Genomic DNA, 17,691 nt, shown 5'->3' with positions numbered 1-17,691 from the left:
TACTATCAATAGCATTTTTGACAAAAATGCCTTGACAAAAAATAGTTCTTATTTTTAATCTTTTCGAGCGTGAAAAGCTGTAAATCTGTTATCGACAGTTGAAAGGAATTGTACACCAACTATAAAACCAGTGGGTCCCCTACTTATTTCCTTTCTGAGTTCACAAAACTGTCAGTGATCTCACCTTTTTAACTACCTGCCTCACTGACTTTCTGAGAAACTAACCTGAAGAGCCAATTCAGAGTCATTCCTGGCCTCAGTATTTTAGATGGAGGGGGGACAGGGCAGGAGCTCCAATGCCCTTCTACCATGGGTAGTGGTAGCCACAGTGGTGGCTGCTCTAGAGCTACACCATTCAGCACAGTAGCCACTGGCCACCGTCGCTGTTGAGCACTTGATGTGTGGCTGGCCCAAATTGAGAAGTGCTGTAAGTGTAAAGTGCACACTGGAATTCAGAGCCTTAGTATGAAAAAAAATGAATGTAAGATGTTTCATTAATTCTATATTGAAATAAGAAATTTAATATATTGGGTTAAACAGAACATTATGAAAATTAATTTCTTTTTACTTTGTGGCTACTAGAAAATCTTAGATTACACATTATATTTTATTTCTATTCAACATAGAGAGTTTCTCTCTTCTGTCTCTATTTCTGTTTTCCTTTGATTGCCTGCCCTCCCCCAGTACTTGCTTTGTTTTCTTCAGAGAAGCTTCCCTGCGCCTTTTATGGAGACTCTACAGACTTTATATTTAGTTCAGAAGTTCAAATTGCAAGATGGGACCTGGGCACAGATCTCTGTAAGTAGCCTAAGGTGGTGGATTGATGCTGGGATTCTGTTACCTGGGGACTAAACGTCTGTGAGGGCAGATTACAAACCCAGGAAGAAGAGGAGGGGATGGAGGTGCCATCTAACCCCCTCAGCTCCCAAGGGGCTCCCTCCCCATCAACAGGCTCTACCTCAACTTTCTTTGTCTCAAGAGATGGCTTTTGGTGGCAGACCAGCCCACCTCTGACCTTTTCTGCTTCATTTGTCTACTTCATCTTCCTCTTTTGTTCTGTGATGAGTCTTATTTTCTGGCCATCTCCATTGGCTTAATGGTTCTTTTGGTTGTTTGCTGGACTTGCCTCACCAGGATATCTGCCTTCAGTCTTTTCCAATACTATGGCTCCAGGTGAACCCCAGCCACTGGAACAGGTCCAGCTCACCAAACCTGACCCTGATCCAGCCTTGGTCTTCTGTTTGCCTGAACGTGACACCTTGACCATCTTCACTAGGCAGACCCATCTTTTACTGGGTAAAGACCATGATGGATCCCGTCAGGCCTAGGAGATCTCTGGCTCTGTTCGGTATTTTGGTAACCAGATGCCCATGATGTGGATTTATCTATGGTGCCCCAGGGTATAGATTTGGTCTTCCCTTGGATCATGTTTACCAGGCAGGTTCAACTTTTTTTGTTTCCTCTTCCACCAGCCATACCTCAAGTTCCCGCTGGATTGAGCTAATTCCACAAATATGATTAAATCTCAAACCGGGGCTTTGGAAATTATAGAACAACAGCCTCCTTGCTAGCTGGCTGACATGGCATTTGTTGCTTTCCTTAGGTGGCCATAAATCAAGAGGCTGAAGTTTCTGCCTTTGATAGCAAAAGGTGGAGATATCTTTAAGATAAGCAGGGTCGCTGTGGGCAGGCTGAGGGGAGAAATCACTGGTATTGTGGGAATTTCAGGCTCAGAAGAGACAAGAGCTGTGAGTAACACGGAGCCCTCAGTGTAGATGGACATGGATGAGGTTTGAACAGGTGAAACGAACACCCTTCCTAGCCTTGTTCCAGCCCAGCAGCCATGCCTGCAAAACACTCATGAAATAAGCAAGCAGTTCCCTTTCCAGTTCTCTTAGATTAAGGATTAGTGCAAAGAAAGTCTCAGTTTTGTGCTATGTCTTTAACACCCTCAAATGCTTCTACAAGCAAGCAGGCCCCAGACCTCAGATGTTTCCAGGCAGCCCTGTTGAGGTGGAATACAATAGCATGGTTTTATTTCCGGAGAATTTATTTTTGTGTTATTTCCTATTTATTGAAAGTGCTGGTTTTCATTTATAATGGTGATATAAAATTTCCTTTAAAATTTGGGGCACCTGGGTGGCTCTGTCAGTTAAGTGCCTGCCTTTGGCTCAGGTTATGATCCCACATCAGGGTCTCTGCTCAGCAGGGAGCCTGCTTCTCCTTCTCCCTCTGTCTGCTGCTCCCCCTGCTTTTGCTCTCTCTGTTAAATAAATAAAATCTTTATAAAAATTAATCTGAGTTTTAAAATAGTCAACTTATGGGGAATAGGGAGTACACTTGCTGTGATGTAACATATGGAAGTATTGAATCACTGTAGTGTCCACCTGAAACTAACATAACACTGTGTTAACTATACTAGAACTAAAACAAATGAAAAACAAAACAAAACAAAACAAAATCAATCTAAAGCACAAAGCTAAGCAAATAAAGTACAGGTGGGACTCAATTGTGGCCAAAAAATAATATAAATGAATATGTTGCCCAAATGACATTTAGAAAACATTGTCATGAAGGAAGAAGATACAGAGAGTACTCCAGCATCCTAGAGTTCTGGATTTAAAACTACCCCATCATCAATTTCATTAATTTATTCACCATTCATTACAATGGTATTTTCAAAGAAACTTGTCTTTTTTTTTTAATTTTGCAGATTCCAGAAAAATATTGGAAATTAAAGATTTCAGAAGAGAAAGTTGTTTTAAAATATTCTGATTTACTTCAGAGAATAATGCTGGAAACTTAAAACGGTATCATTTTCCCCTAATGTATTTATTTTTTTTAAAGATTTTATTTATTTATTGAGACAGACAGACAGACACACACACACACACACACACACACACACACACACACACAGAGAGAGAGAGGCAGAGGGAGAGCAGGCTCCATGCAAGGAACCCGACGTGGGACCCTATCCCGGGTCTCCAGGATCACGCCCTGAGCTGCAGGTGGCTTTAAACCACTGCGCTACCTGGACTGCCCCTTCCCCTAATTTAAATTTAATATTATCTACCGGTATCCCTTCAGGGAACCATTTTTTCAAATGCTGTGGATCCTAAAATAGGTCATATGATTGACCACAGTGGAAAAGGCTGAATTAACATCTAAGAGGCAAGCATACGTCTAGTATGGTAGTTAACTAACCAGTCATTTCCACCCATGAAAGTTCTTTTTGCTAAGGATGTCTTGCCCTCCCGCTACTTAGAATGTTAAATTGTACTATTCTCTTGCTCAGTCACTCAGGTTATAAAAGGAAAGTTATTGTGTGGGTCCCACTGAGAAATCTCTGTAAGGCTTGCAGTGTTTAGCAAATTGACATAAAAAGAAGGAAAAATGGATATGTGTAAAGGACCAGGAGACTTGTGTGACTTGGGGGGTAAAATCAAGAACTGCTGGACTTGAACGTTTACAGATGTGGGCTTGTAAGAGATCCAGTAATGACAGTGACAGTGTTTACAAGTCATTTTGGGGGTGGCAGGGCTCAACAAAAAAGTATAAAAATGATCTCTCTGGGATATGTGAGTTTTCCTACCTCAAGGAGGGACTAAGTGGCCAGTTTAAGGCCTTTCTACTTCCAAGATAATGACCCACTTTATATACACAAGGATGAGTGGAGAAGTGGCCGAAGGATCTTATGGTATAAGAAAGGAAATCAGTGCAATGTGGGGGTCACTCAGATGAACCCAGATTAGTTTTTAATACCCAAATAAAATGGCTTGGGTCCCTGTTTGTACCCAGATGGAAGCTCAGCAGATGCACAAGGTTTTCAAGGTTTCCAGGAAGATGGCTTTTCCTGGTCATCTGCCACTTGGAAGTCCATGTCACCTTGTCTGCTGCCCTCCGTCTGTCCTGCTTCACTCCAGACGTGGTTGTTATTCCTCCTTCATGCCCCAGAGTGCTTGGTATATGGCAGACTTTGCTAGAAGTGTGAGGATAGCTGGAGCAGGGCTGCAGGAGGACTACGGCACAGCCCAGAATGGGCAAAAGTGATGGAAACGTCCCTGTTCCCAGGTTCCTGGGCTCTGGCTAACACAGGTGACTTCATGCTGGCTATCTTCCTCCTCAGGCCATTTTGCGCTCAGACCCTCTCTCTCAGCAACTCCCCAACCCTCAGCCAACCATGGTGCTCCCAATTCCTTTTTATGAAAAATAATATACCTTCCCATCTCTATCCCAGGCTGGGATTGAGGCACACTTTTAAAAATTATTATTATTTAAGAGATAATAAAGACGTTTTGCTATACAAAAGGGTGTCTAGGGGATCCCTGGGTGGCTCAGCAGTTAAGCACCTGCCTTCGGCCCAGGGCCTGATCCTGGAGCCCCACGGTCGAGTCCCACGTCAGGCTCCCTGCATGGAGCCTGCCTCTCCCTCTGCGTGTGTCTCTGCCCCCCTCCCTCTCTGTGTCTGTCATGAATAAATAAATAAAATCTTTAAAAACAAAACAAAACAAAACAAAAGGGTGTCTACCTCTGGTCACCCTCCCTAGGCATGTAACCCACAAGCGGAAGCAATTCAATTATGATTTTTTTCTTTAATGTATCTCAGATCACCATCTTTTTTTTAAAATTTATTTTTAATTATTATCATTTTTTTTTAGAGAGAAGAGACTGTGTGAGAGCCAGGGGAGGGGCAGAGGCAGAGAGAGAGAGAGAAAATCTTAAGCAGATTCCACTGTAATCACAGAACGTGAAGGGGGGCTCAATCTCAAGATTGCGAGATCATGACCTGAGCCCAAGTCAAGAGTCACGTGCTGAGCCACCCAGGTGCCCCTCAGATCAGCATCTTAAGCAGGACTCCTCCTGCTTGAAGTAAGTTTCCAGGACCAAAGAGGAGGGGAAGCATCTTTCCCATGACTTTTGCTTCACTGTGATTTCGTTGGTCTCTTTAGGGGCGGCACTGAGAGAGAGGTGGGTGCCCTGGATCCTGATCGCCTCCTGCCAGGAAGACACATGTAGCCAAAGATGAATGTGGGCAAAGCAGTCCCTCGTTCCTTTAGCCATGGAAAAGCAGAGTCACGGTGAGATGGGGATAATCCCATCAGAGTCTCACTCCCACATTAAATTGCTGAAAATCAACCGGGAACTTCTGGTCACTCACATCCGCAACACCCAGTGTCTGGTGGACAACTTGCTGGAGAATGACTACTTCTCTTCCGAAGATGCGGAGATCGTGGGTGCCTGCCCCACGCAGCCCGACAAGGTACTGGTGACAGGGGCTGCCATTGGCGGCCTGCATGTCTCGGTAGCCAGAAGGGGCTTCTCGGGGGACCTGAGGGAAGACCTCTGGGCATTTAGCACGTTGGCGGGATTTCCCGTTGGGGTCACTTACAGAGCAGAAACACTTGAGCTGCCAGCTTATTATACAGTTCCATATTTCTGAGTTGGTGTGGGGAGCAGACTCCTCTCACCTCTCCTGTCTGCTTGGGGCACGTATGGCTTCCAAAGCCTGTTGTTTTCAATCCACTTTCTATTAGGAGGAGGGAAAAAGGTAACGACCATCAAACACTAGCGAGTGATGTTCATTCAGCGCCTCTGAACTCCAGAGAGCCGCTCACTGCTGGGTAAGACTCTTGAGAATGGCCTTGCCTCTGGTTTGGGAACAAACACATCCCAGCCTGGTCTACAGCGAAGACTTTTCCACACTCCCCTCATTTATGTGAGAGAGAGAGAGGGAGAGTGAGTGAGCACGGGCAGAGGGAGAAGGGGAAGCAGAGGCAGAGGGAGAAGCAGATCCCTGCTCCATTCCAGAACCCTGAGATCATGACCTGAGCTGAAGGCAGTTGCTTAACTGACTGAGCCACCCAGGCGGCGCCCCTCACTGTGGGAAGTCTAAACAGCCCTTAGTTCCCTTTTAGCTTTGTGTCATGTCCTGAAAAATAGAATTGGCAAGACCCAAAATTCTTGGTTGGAGGAGTGATAGAACTTGTTTGCAAGGTGCTCCTGCCAGGCTCCGGGGAGACCAGAGGGTTTTGGGGGGAAAGCACAGTAGCTGACTTGTGTAATTCCCCCCCCCCCGCATTTTTAATAATACAAGAAAGCTTTTTTAGGGTATAGCTTACATACGGGTATATGTCAGCCCTCGGCTCTGTGGCCCAGCACCCACCCCATTCTGCTTATGCAGCTACTTTTTTTATTGTATATTTTTTGTTGGAGTTCGATTTGCCAACATATAGCATAACACCCAGGGCTCATCTCATCAAGTGTCCCCCTCAATGCCCATCACCCAGTCACCCCAACCCCCTCCCCACCCCCCCTTCCACTACCCCTTGGTCGTTTCCCAGAGTTAGGAGTCTCTCATGTTCTATCACCCTCACTGATACTTCCCACTCATTTTCTCTCCTTTCCCCTTTATTCCCTTTCACTATTTTTTATATTCCCTGAATGAAGGAGACCATACAATGTTGGTCCTTCTCCGATTGACCTACTTCCCTCAGCGTAATACCCTCCAGTTCCATCCACATCAAAGCAAATGGTGGGTATTTGTCGTTTCTAATGGCTGAGGAATATTCCATTGTGTATATAGACCACATCTTCTTTATCCATTCATCTGTCGATGGACACCGAGGCTCCTTCCACAGTTTGGCTATTGTGGACATTTCTCCTATAAATAAACATCAGGGTGCAGGTGTCCTGCCTTTCACTGCATCTGTATCTTTGGGGTAAATCCCCAGCAGTGCAATTGCTGGGTCATAGGGTAGCTCTATTTTTAACTCTTTGAAGAATCTCTGCACAGTTCTCCAGAGTGGCTGCACCAGTTCACATTCCCACCAACAGGGCAAGAGGGTTCCCCTTTCTCCGCATCCTCTCCAACATTTGTGGTTTCCTGCTTTGTTAATTTTCCCCATTCCCACTGGTGTGAGGTGGTATCTCATTGTGGTTTTGATTTGTATTTCCCTGATGGCAAGTGATGCGGAGCATTTTCTCATGTGCATGTTGGCCATGTCTGTGTCTTCTTTGGTGAAATTTCTGTTCATGTCTTTTGCCCATTTCATGATTGGATTGTCTGTTTCTTTGCTGTTGAGTTTAATAAGTTGTTTATAGATCTTGGAAACTAGCCCTTCACCTGATATGTCATTTGCAAATATCTTCTCCCATTCTGTAGGTTGTCTTTAGTTTTGCTGACTTTTCTTTTGCTGTGCAGAAGCTTTTTATCTTGATTAAGTCCCAATAATTCATTTTTGCTTTTTGTTTCCCTTGCCTTCATGGATGTATCTTGAAAGAAGTTGCTTGGCCAATGTCAAAAAGGGTGTTGCCTGTGTTCTGTACGATTTTGATGGATTTTTGTCTCACACTTAGATCTTTCATCCATTTTGAGTTTATCTTTGTGTGTGGTGTAAGAGAATGGTCTAGTTTCATTCTGCACATGGCTGTCCAATTTTCCCAGCGCCATTTATTGAAGAGACTGTCCTTTTTCCAGTGGATAGTCTTTCCCCTATGCAGCTACTTTGTCCCAGCACCGCTCATTCCTGGCCAGCAGCAGTGTTAGCTTAACAGGGGTGGACATAGCTCTGGTTTGTGAGTCTGACTTTGTACTTTTAAGTTCATGGAAGCCTCCCAGCTTTTTATTTTTTTTTTAAAGATTTTATTTATTCATGAGAGACACAGAGAGAGAGAGAGAGAGGCAGAGACACAGGCAGAGGGAGAGGCAGGCTCCATGCGTGGGGCCTGATGTGGGACTCGATCCTGGGTTTCCAGAATCACACCCTGGGCCAAAGGCAGGCGCTTAACCATTGAGCCACCCAGGGATCCCCCACCTTCCAGCTTTTTAGAGCTGTATTGTTTAATTTCTTCTTAAGGTGGGTCCCTTTCCCAGATTCCAGGCCTTCATAGGTAGTATCTCACACCTCTGGGTGGACAGCCAAGTTCGAGGACGTAGTAAGAGCTTGGAGCCCTAGTGTGGGCCTGTGCGGTGGCAGGACTCCCCAAGCACTAGCTCACCCCCTCTTGCTTACGCTGCCACCAGGTTCGCAAAATTCTGGACCTGGTACAGAGCAAGGGTGAAGAAGCATCTGAGTTCCTCCTCTACGTGCTCCAACAACTCGAAGACGCTTATGTGGATCTCAGGCCTTGGCTGTCGGAGATTGGCTTCTCCCCGTCAGAGCTTATTCAGAGCAAAGTTGTCGTCAACACCGACCCAGGTATGAGTCCCCCTCTCCCCCAGGGGGACTGCAGACTGCCAGCAAGCAAAGCCCTGCAGCTTGGAAATGCTGCGGCATCAGGGCTCCACAGGGCGGGGGGTCGGCACCAGCAGCCCTGCGCACACCCTCAGCCAGTAGATCCCTGTCCTCTGGGTGCTGCCCGCCCCGTGACTGAACTGACCACAGGGGGCTGGTGTGATTTATGGAGAGGCCTGTGGAAGTGTGGGCATGGCCTCTCTCCTGGCCTCTTGCTTACTTGCCATTCTGACATATAGAGACATTTCAGTGGTTGCACAAATTCCAGGTTGCATTCTTTCCCCTTTGAACATCTTTCCAAATTTCATCCTGGGCAAAGTATTCTTCTGTCACCCCGAGTTGCCAGTCCTTATTTCTGAAGCACAGTGGTACCGCATTAGCTGACCCATTAGGTCAAGTATTGACGACATGCCCACCATGTGCCGAGCCGTGGTGCTGGATGCCAGGGTTACAATGTGGAGCGGACTGGTTACGGTTCTCGCTCTCAGGGAGCTCGGAGGCCAGTGCAGGAGGCCCACTGGTACATGATCAGGGGAACGTGTGATTGCACGTGATGACAAGGACAAGACCAGTTGAAGCTGCAGTGCACACCGGGGCCACGATCTGGCCTGGGAGCCAGGAGGTCTTTCCGTGCCCGTGTTCTCTCTAGTTTGAGACACGTGTTGGCAATATACCAGCACTGAGCTCCCAAACTGGGATGTTTAAAGCATCCAGTTTGACCTTGAACACAGAGACAAAGGACAATGTTCCTGACAGGTGTGTGTTTGGCGGAAACCAGGCCAACCAGCAGTGTCAGGGCCCAGCTCTTCTGCAGCCGCCCCTGCCGATACCTGTGGCCACTGTTAGCTTCTTACTTCTACTGCTCCTTTGCACTTTATCCTGTTTCCTTCCCCAGGAGAAAAGGAAAATGGTCCTGCCTGTGATAATTCTTTCAAAAGACATCTCCACTGGTTCCTTTACTTCAGTAGCTTTTTTTTTTTTTTACATATTTTATTTTATTTATTTATTCATGAGAGACACACAGAAAGAGAGAGGCAGAGACACAGAAAGAGGGAGAAGCAGGCTCCATGCAGGGAGCCCGACGTGGGACTCGATCCCGGGTCTCCAGGATCAGGCCCTGGGCCAAAGGTGGCACTAAACCATTGAGTCACCCAGGCTGCCCACTTCAGTAGCTTTTAAAGTATAAGTCACTCTACAAAGCCGGATGTGAAAGACTACATACTGTGTGATCCTATTTATATGAAATGTCCAGAAAAAGCAAATTAATAGAGATAGAAAGCAAATTGGCAGTGGCCTAGGGTCCGGGGCAGAGACTGGCTAGGAGTGGGCTTACGTCCGAGATATTTTAGAACTGGATTGTAGTGATGTTTGCATAACTTGGTAAATTTACTAAAAATCAGTGAATAGTACACAGCACCTATTGTAAAATACGTGAATTTATGGTACATCAATTATGCCTTACTAAAGATATAAAAAATGTAATTCACGGGATCCCTGGGTGGCGCAGCGGTTTGGCGCCTGCCTTTGGCCCAGGGCGCGATCCTGGAGACCCGGGATCAAATCCCACGTCGGGCTCCCGGTGCATGGAGCCTGCTTCTCCCTCTGCCTGTGTCTCTGCCTCTCTCTCTCTCTATCTGTGACTATCATGAATAAATAAATAAAATCTTTAAAAAAAATGTAATTCACAAATTTTAAGCAGACAACCAAGTTAGACTAAGTTGATGGGAAAAGGTTACAGATGAATTTGGAAATGGGCACGTGCATCTCGTTTTTGTTAACTGACTTATAATTAAAATCCAGGAAGTATTTTAAAGGCATTTATGGAACAGCCTTTTGTCTGGCTGGGGAAGGACCACCTCCCTCTGCGGGGTAAGGTCCGTTTCTAGCTCAGGTTTGCTGAGCTCCATGCGCATGTGAGCATGTTACTGTGTCTCTTCCCCTGTGGACAGATGCTAAGGTGTCAGATGCTGGGGTCCTGGGGCTAGTGTGCTCTGTGGAGTTCAATAAGGTAGTTTTTATCCTAATTTACTGTCCTTTTTTTTTTTTAAGATTTTATTTATTTATTCATGAGAGACACAGAAAGAGAGAGAGAGAGAGGCAGAGACACAGGCAGAGGGAGAAGCAGGCTCCATGCAGGGAGCCCGACGTGGGACTCGATCCCGGGACTCCAGGATCAGGCCCTGGGCTAAAGGCAGGCGCCAAACCACTGAGCCACCCAGGGATCCCCCTAATTTACTCTCTTTTTGTGCTTTGGCACAGCTCATTTGTAATCCAGGCTACTGTGTAATGTATTTTCTCACTAACAGTTCTGGCATTTAGTTTTGAGACTACGCCTCGTTTTCAGAGCAACGTGATAAGCGGAAGAAAGGTTAGGGTTATTTCTTTGTCAACCGTACACGTTTCCAGGTGCCTGGCTGGCTCAGTCCGGGGAGCCCCCAAGAGGCTCTTGATCTCGGGGGTGGTGAGTTCAAGCTCCACTGTTGAGTGTAGAGATTACTTAAATAAATAGATGCACTTCAAAACAACAACAAAAAGCATTTCACTGGGAACTGGCTGTCCTCCCCACCCCTCCAGTAAGCAGGTACACGGAGAAGCTGCGACAGCAACTGGGCCGGGATTCCAAGTTCGTCTTGTGCTACGCCCAGAAGGAGGAGCTGCTGCTGGAGGAGACGTACACCGACACCATCGCGGAGCTGGTGGGCCTCAAGGACGAGAGCCTGGGCCCTCTGGGCAGCCTGGCCTGCCTCCTGGACCGCTCCAGCGGCGTCCTCAGCGAGCAGGGCGAGACCATCTTCATCTGCGGCGACGCGGGCATGGGCAAGTCCATGCTGCTGCAGCGGCTGCAGAGCCTGTGGGCCGCGCGGCGGCTGGACGCCCAGTTCAAGTTCTTCTTCCACTTCCGCTGCCGCGTGTTCAGCTGCTTCAAGGAGGGCGACGCGCTGTGCCTGCAGGACCTGCTCTTCAAGCATTACTGCTACCCGGAGCAGGACCCCGACGAGGTGTTCGCCTTCCTGCTGCGCTGCCCGCACGCGGCCCTCTTCACCTTCGACGGCCTGGACGAGCTGCACTCGGACTTCGACCTGAGCGGCGCCCCTGACACCTCCTCCCCCTGGGAGCCCGCCCACCCGCTGGTCCTGCTGGCCAACCTGCTCAGCGGGAAGCTGCTCAAGGGCGCCGCCAAGCTGCTCACGGCCCGCACGGGCGTCGAGATCCCGCGCCAGCTCCTCCGCAAGAAGGTGCTTCTGCGCGGCTTCGCCCCCAGCCACCTGCGGGCCTACGCCCGGAGGATGTTCCCCGACCGGACGGTGCAGCAGCACCTGCTGGCCCAGCTGGAGGCCAACCCCAACCTCTGCAGCCTGTGCGCCGTGCCCCTCTTCTGCTGGATCATCTTCCGCTGTTTCCAGCACTTCCACAGCGTGTGGGACAGCGCGGCGCAGCTGCCCAGCCGCACGGTGACCCTGACCGATGTCTTCCTGCTGGTCACCGAGGTCCACCTGAACAGGACGCAGCCCACCAGCCTGGTGCAGCGGAACACGCGGAGCCAGGTGGAGACCTTCCGTGCCAGCCGGGGCACCTTGCGCTCGTTGGGGCAGGTGGCCCACGGGGGCATGGAGAAGAGCCTCTTTGTCTTTGGCCAGGAGGAGGTGCAGGCGGCCGAGTTTCAGGAGGGGGAGCTGCAGCTGGGCTTCCTGCGGGCCGTGCCAGAGCCGGGCGTGGGCGGCGACCAGCAGTCTTACGAGTTTTTTCACATCACCCTCCAGGCCTTCTTTACCGCCTTCTTTCTCGTGGTGGACGACCAGGTGGGCACTCAGCAGCTGCTCAGGTTCTTTCAGGAGTGGGCGCCTCCCGGGGAGGCGGGAGCAGAGTCCTGCTATCCCCCCCTCCTCCCCTTCCAGTGCCTGAAGGGCGGTGGCCTGGCGGGGGAAGACCCCTTCAAGAACAAGGATCACTTTCGGTTCACTAACCTCTTCCTGTGCGGCCTGTTGTCCAAGGCCAAAGAGAAACTCCTGCGGCACCTGGTCCCCCCCGCTGCCCTGCGCAGAAAGCGCAAGGCCCTGTGGGCACACCTGCTTGCCAGCCTGCGGGCCCACCTGAAGAACCTGCCCCGAACTCAGTCCGGGGGCTTCAGCCAAGTACAGGCCATGCCCACCTTCATCTGGATGCTGCGCTGCATCTACGAGACCCAGAGCGAGAAGGTGGGCCGGCTGGCGGCCAAGGGCATCTGCGCCAACTACCTCAAGCTGACCTACTGCAACGCGTGCTCGGCCGACTGCAGCGCCCTCTCCTTCGTCCTGCACCACTTCCGCAAGCGGCTTGCCCTCGACCTGGACAACAACAATCTCAACGACTACGGCGTGAGGGAGCTGCAGCCCTGCTTCAGCCGCCTCACCGTCCTCAGGTGAGGCTAGGCACAGGGAGCAGCCAGTGGGGCGGGGAGGGCCAGGCTCCAGAGACACCAGGACGAGCATCATGGGGTAGGACCTCCTGAATTACCCTGGCACCTGTGACCAGGTGGCACAGAGCAAGGAGCAGTGCCTCCATGGCAGGCGGCTCCAGGTCAGCCCTGGCTGGGTGTCCTTGAATGAATTGCTTCACCTCTCTGATTCCTCATCTGAAAAAGGGAGATGCTGGTATCCTAGCAGTTACAGTAATAACAACACCATCCGTCGAGAATGGGTGAAGGGCACTACAAATACTAGCAGCCCTATAAGGTAGTGGGTACTGCTAGTTTCATTTTGGCGACGGAGGAACTGGAGGCACAGAGATGTTCTCAAGGTCACACGCCAGGGCCACGGTGGAGCCAGAATCAAAAAGCACCAACCTTTTGAGATTCGTGGGAGGCTCGGAGATAGCCTGTGAAAGGTTTCTGGGAGCTTTTGTGTTTGCAGAAAAAGCAGACTCCGTCCTTACTGGCCCCAGTTACTTTCCATGATCAAAGCCAGCAGCCCTGAGCTGCCGTAGATCTTAGTCCAAACTAAACGGTTTCCTGCTTGATGGTTTAGAGGAAGGAGAGGCTAGTCTGCTTTCTTCTGTTAGCATTTCCTGGATAAAATACACCTTGTAAATCTCACGAGGGCTTCAGTTCTCCATAAGTTGGCTCAAGTATTTCTGAAGAAAAGGGGGGATTTGGGACTGGTTACACCAATGCCAGAGTGTACATTAGGTGGGGACAGTGGGATGTAGGGAGCCCAAGGCTGCCTTGGCCTATTCTCTTTGCTCTCAGCCCAGGGCACGCTCACACCCTGGGCACCCCTGTGCTCATCTCAGGCGATGGAGTGCACCAGGGTGATGCTCCTGCCTCAGGCAGCTGTCTTCGGGTGAAGTTCTCCTCCACGCCAGTGAAGGGGAGAGCAGGAGGCCATGGGCAACTCCAGAGAAGCATTTTGAGCTCCCGGAGACCACCAGGTAGGGTTAATTTTGACTGAAAGTTAGTGGAAACTCAAAATAGAGGTGGCTTAGATAGGTTACAAGCTTGTCTCATAGAAAAGTCTAAGTGCAGAGGAGGGCGGTTCAGGGCTGCCGTGGTGCCTCCATGACCATTGGGAACCCAGGTTCTCTTTTGCCCTGTGGTGACCCTACTGCCCTCACTACCTGATTTCTACCTCTTGGCCCAAGATGGCTGCTCACTTCCAGCCATTCAGTTGACATTCTAGCCACCAAGAAGAAGGAAAGGCAAAGGACACACCTCATTCTTCTAAGAAGAATTTTTCAGCTATTGCTAATGAGATGTCTGCTTAGATTTCATGGGACACAACTTAATCCCATGTGTCCAGTTTAAAAAATGGGGGGTTCTATTCCTAAGAAAGCACAGATATTGAAAGTGACTAGTAGCCTTCCTGAGATGGCCACCCTGAGATGGCGTGCAGTGTGTGTACACTTTGTGCCCCAGCACCAAAGTGGGCACCATGGGAGGAGAGTTCCTGAGTATCTGACCTGATGTGGCCTAAAAATCAAACTTCCGCTTGTTCAGCCTTTCACATATTACAGAGGCCAGCGTGTGGGCTCAGTCTGGCCCAGGGCTCGTGTTTGTAAATAAAGTGTTATTGGGACACAGCCATACCCACGTGCATACATATCAGCCGCTTCGCACTACAGAGTCGAGTAGTTGCGGTAGAGACTACATGGCCCGCAGATCCTAAAAGATTTGCTCTCTGGCCCTTTACAGAAATAGTTTGCTGACCCTTGCATTGTTATCTCACCCTCCCCTGACACCTCACTCTCATCTATCCCTGAGCTTTACTCTGTCCTGCAGCCTCACCTAAATGATGGAGAGGAGGATTGAAAAAAATTTTAAAAAAATTCACATTTTAGCCATATCAGAATATCCTGTTAGTTTATGGATTGTGCAGAACAGTTCCAGCGAGTGGCTGGCCCTTGGGCAGGAGACGGCCGTCATCCTGAAGGCTTTTTCCTGCTCCCTTCTGTGAATGTGACTTCCAGATGGGGAGGCTGCTGGCACTGTGGGTGAGGCGGTTCTTGTGGGGACTGTTTTTTTTTTTTTTTTTAAATAATAAATTTATTTTTTATTGGTGTTCAATTTGCCAACATACAGAATAACACCCAGTGCTCATCCCGTCAAGTGCCCTCCTCAGTGCCTGTCACCCATTCACCCTTGTGGGGACTGTTTTGCCTTTTGCAGGACACCTAGTATCTCTGGCTCCACTTGCCAGATGGTGGAGCGTTCCTTCCTCCAGCTTTGTCATCACTAGAAGCGGCTCCACACGTTTCTGAATCCCCCGGCCCCTCCTGTGCAGTGAGAACCGCATTGAGGGGCCTGGCTGACCCGGAGATCACCCACAAATGCAGGAGGTCAGGGCTGGCTGGCCTCGTGTGTCCTTTATGTGTCCTTTGGAGCCCTTGTGTTGAGTCAGGGCTGCGCTGTAGCCTTGGTTCTGGGTAGGCCTGTTGGCCCCACGATGACGGGGCTTTTTAGGAGCTATTCGGCTGACTGCTCTGGCTGTCCTGTCAGCAGCTGTTTACAGCTGGGAAATCTCCTGGACCTACAGGCTTCTGGATCCTTGTGGCATTAATGCTTCTGCATGTGAACAGCTGCGGTGATTTATGACTTTCTTTGCTGTTTGGTTTCAGACTCAGCGTAAACCAGATCACTGACAGTGGGGTAAAGGTGCTATATGAAGAGCTGACCAAATACAAAATTCTGACGTTCTTAGGGTACGTATTCCTCAACAGTGGCGAGCCAGTGATGTAGTAATAACACAGAGGAGCAGGGAGCTGCCATTCGTGGGGGTCACTGGACGGTTGGAATGATGGCCAAGGCACCAGGAAGAGCTCTGGCCTGGGAGCAGGGAGTCCTGGGTTCATGTGCTGGGCTCCGCCAGCAGCCCACTCTTTGAGCAAGTCAGGAAATGTTGCTGAGCTGCCTTTTCAGTCGCGTGTTGGGATCTTAATATAGGCAAGTATTTTACGAGTGGTGATCTGGGGTTGCTGAGGAAGTAGCTGGGAATATGGTATTTTTTTTTTTTTAACTGTTTGAGAGAGAGAATGAGAGAGAGAGAACACACTGAGCAGAAAGAGGGGCAAGAGGAAGAGACTCCTAAGCAGGCTCCCTGCTGAGAGTGGAGCTCAACACAGGGCTCAATCCCAGGATCCTGAGATCATGACCTGAGCTGAAATCGGGAGTCTGACACTTAACCCCCTGAGCCATCCAGGCGCCCCTGGGGATATGTTTTATAAATGCCAGATACTGTTTATGTGTTCGATTCACCACTCTGGGCCCATGATCCCTTACCCAGAACCCGGAGGGCAAGACACCAATCCAAATTGAGTGGACATGCTGTTCCGTGGTGATAGGACCAGGGAGGTCAGGGGCTGTACCCTGGTTTCAAATACTTTAATACTTAATATTTAATACTTTAATATTTCTGCAGCAAAATGTGTGAATATTCAAAGCAGTTAGGATAAAGACCTAATCCCTGGATTGAGGCCCAGGGAGCACATGACCCCGGGGGGCCTTTCGGCTCAGGAGTTTGGTGTGACCTGCCTGGTTACCACTTTCAGCTTCTTTCTGCCTTGCTGAACTGGAATCAGGTGGTAAGGTGACTAACAAGGAGCCGCAGGGAGGAGGTTCCAGCTCACAAACATTTTCCCCTCAGCCTGCTGCTTGTGACCTTAATAGAAAAATACCCATCCCCTGCCGCCGGCTGGGCCCTTGCACACGAGGGCTTGGAATGACCGTGCGGAATTGTCCGAATGACCCTGTGGGGCGCTGGGATTCTTGCTCCTTACTACAGACGCAGAAGCAGAAGCCGGGGAAACGGCAGAGCTGGCCCTGAATGTGGCCTGCGAGACCCCGGAGCCCCAAACAGCTCTCCTTGTGTCGTCCCTCTGTCCTTTCAGCCCAGACTTCAGAAATCAGCAGCCAGCACATACCCACTTTAAAAATGAGGGTCAAAAAAATGGGGGTCATTGGCATGCCTTGAGTGGCTCAGGGGTTGAGCGTCTGCCTTTGGCTCAGGGCGTGATCCCGGGGTCCTGGGATCGAGTCCCACATCGGGCTCCCTGCATGGAGCCTGCTTCTCCCTCTGCCTGTGTCTCTGCCTCTCTCTGTGTCTCTCATGAATGAATAAATAAAATTTTAAAAAATTAAAAAAAATAAAAATGGGGGTCATTAAGATGACACTGGGACATGGGGATAAAAGGCACAATGTAAGGAATGTGGGCGGTGACACTGTAAGAGCATCCTGTGGTGACAGGTGGGGGCTACACTCCGAATGAACATGGCATAGCTTAGAAGCTTGTGGAGTCACTATGTCGCAAAAAAAAAAGGCTGGGAGTCCTAAAGTCTCATGCTGTGCTTTTTCTTGAAGCCTGTACAGCAACCAGATCACGGATGTGGGAGCCAGGTACGTCGCCAGAATCCTGGATGAGTGCAAAGGCCTCACACACCTGAAGTAAGTGGGGTGGGCATGGCAGGGTACCCTGCAGCCTCTGTGGTCACCCCTTCATTATTCAGACAGAATAAACGTCACCATAAAGAGCAGTCACCCTAAAGCCTTCTGCTTGCCCCGGGGCCACATTGGTCAAATTAAGAGGCCCGTGTGTGGAAGGTAGGCCTTCAGCCTGGGGAATCACGGCCTGAGGGGGAGGCCAGCCACCTGGGGGAAGCTGGGCATTCCCATTTGACGGATTACTGACGGGCAGAAAGGCCACAGCTCTCCCCCTGTCTAGAAGGCTTCCCCCTCCTCCCCCCCAAGGAAGCCCCTCGTGGTCTTCCTTCATTCTGGAGGCTGAGGAGTCCCAGGACCGAGGTGCCGGCCGGTCCGGTGTCTGCTCGGGCTCGGGCTTCTGGTTCGCGGCCGGGGCCTTCCTGCTGCGTCCTGACGCGGTGGAAAAGGAGGCCAGGGAGCGGCTGTGGGGCCTCTTAGGAATCGCGGACCGTAGGGGACAGCTCCAGCCTCGTGGCCTAGTCGCCGCCAGGGCCTCCTAATCCCGT

The 17,691-nt window shown here is 49.9% G+C and overlaps 1 protein-coding gene across 9 annotated transcripts in view; it reads left to right on the top strand.

Annotated features, from left to right (window-relative positions):
• NOD1 (nucleotide binding oligomerization domain containing 1) overlaps positions 1–17,691 on the top strand; it is a 62,935-nt gene that overhangs the window by 17,784 nt on the left and 27,460 nt on the right. For 4 of the 9 annotated variants that reach the window (XR_003143118.3, XR_004804550.2, XM_035698349.2 and 1 more), the window contains exons 2-7: positions 4,662–4,872; positions 4,953–5,263; positions 8,027–8,201; positions 10,812–12,636; positions 15,327–15,410; positions 17,066–17,149. Coding sequence is in view for 7 of the 9 variants with exons in the window: in XM_035698349.2 (XP_035554242.2) it covers positions 5,030–5,263; positions 8,027–8,201; positions 10,812–12,636; positions 15,327–15,410; positions 17,066–17,149 (2,402 nt within the window). In the remaining 2 variants the exon portion in view is untranslated. Of the gene's footprint in view, positions 1–705; positions 799–2,713; positions 2,811–4,661; positions 4,873–4,952; positions 5,264–8,026; positions 8,202–10,811; positions 12,637–15,326; positions 15,411–17,065; positions 17,150–17,691 lie in introns of those variants that run through there. The other 5 variants (XM_049093765.1, XM_025464515.3, XM_035698348.2 and 2 more) reach the window with 5 other exon arrangements.

This window comes from Canis lupus, chromosome 14 (assembly GCF_003254725.2).
Source record: "Canis lupus dingo isolate Sandy chromosome 14, ASM325472v2, whole genome shotgun sequence".
NCBI lineage: Eukaryota > Metazoa > Chordata > Mammalia > Carnivora > Canidae > Canis > Canis lupus.
Note: the sequence above shows the minus strand (reverse complement) of the source record. Positions and strands in the feature narration are given on the sequence as shown.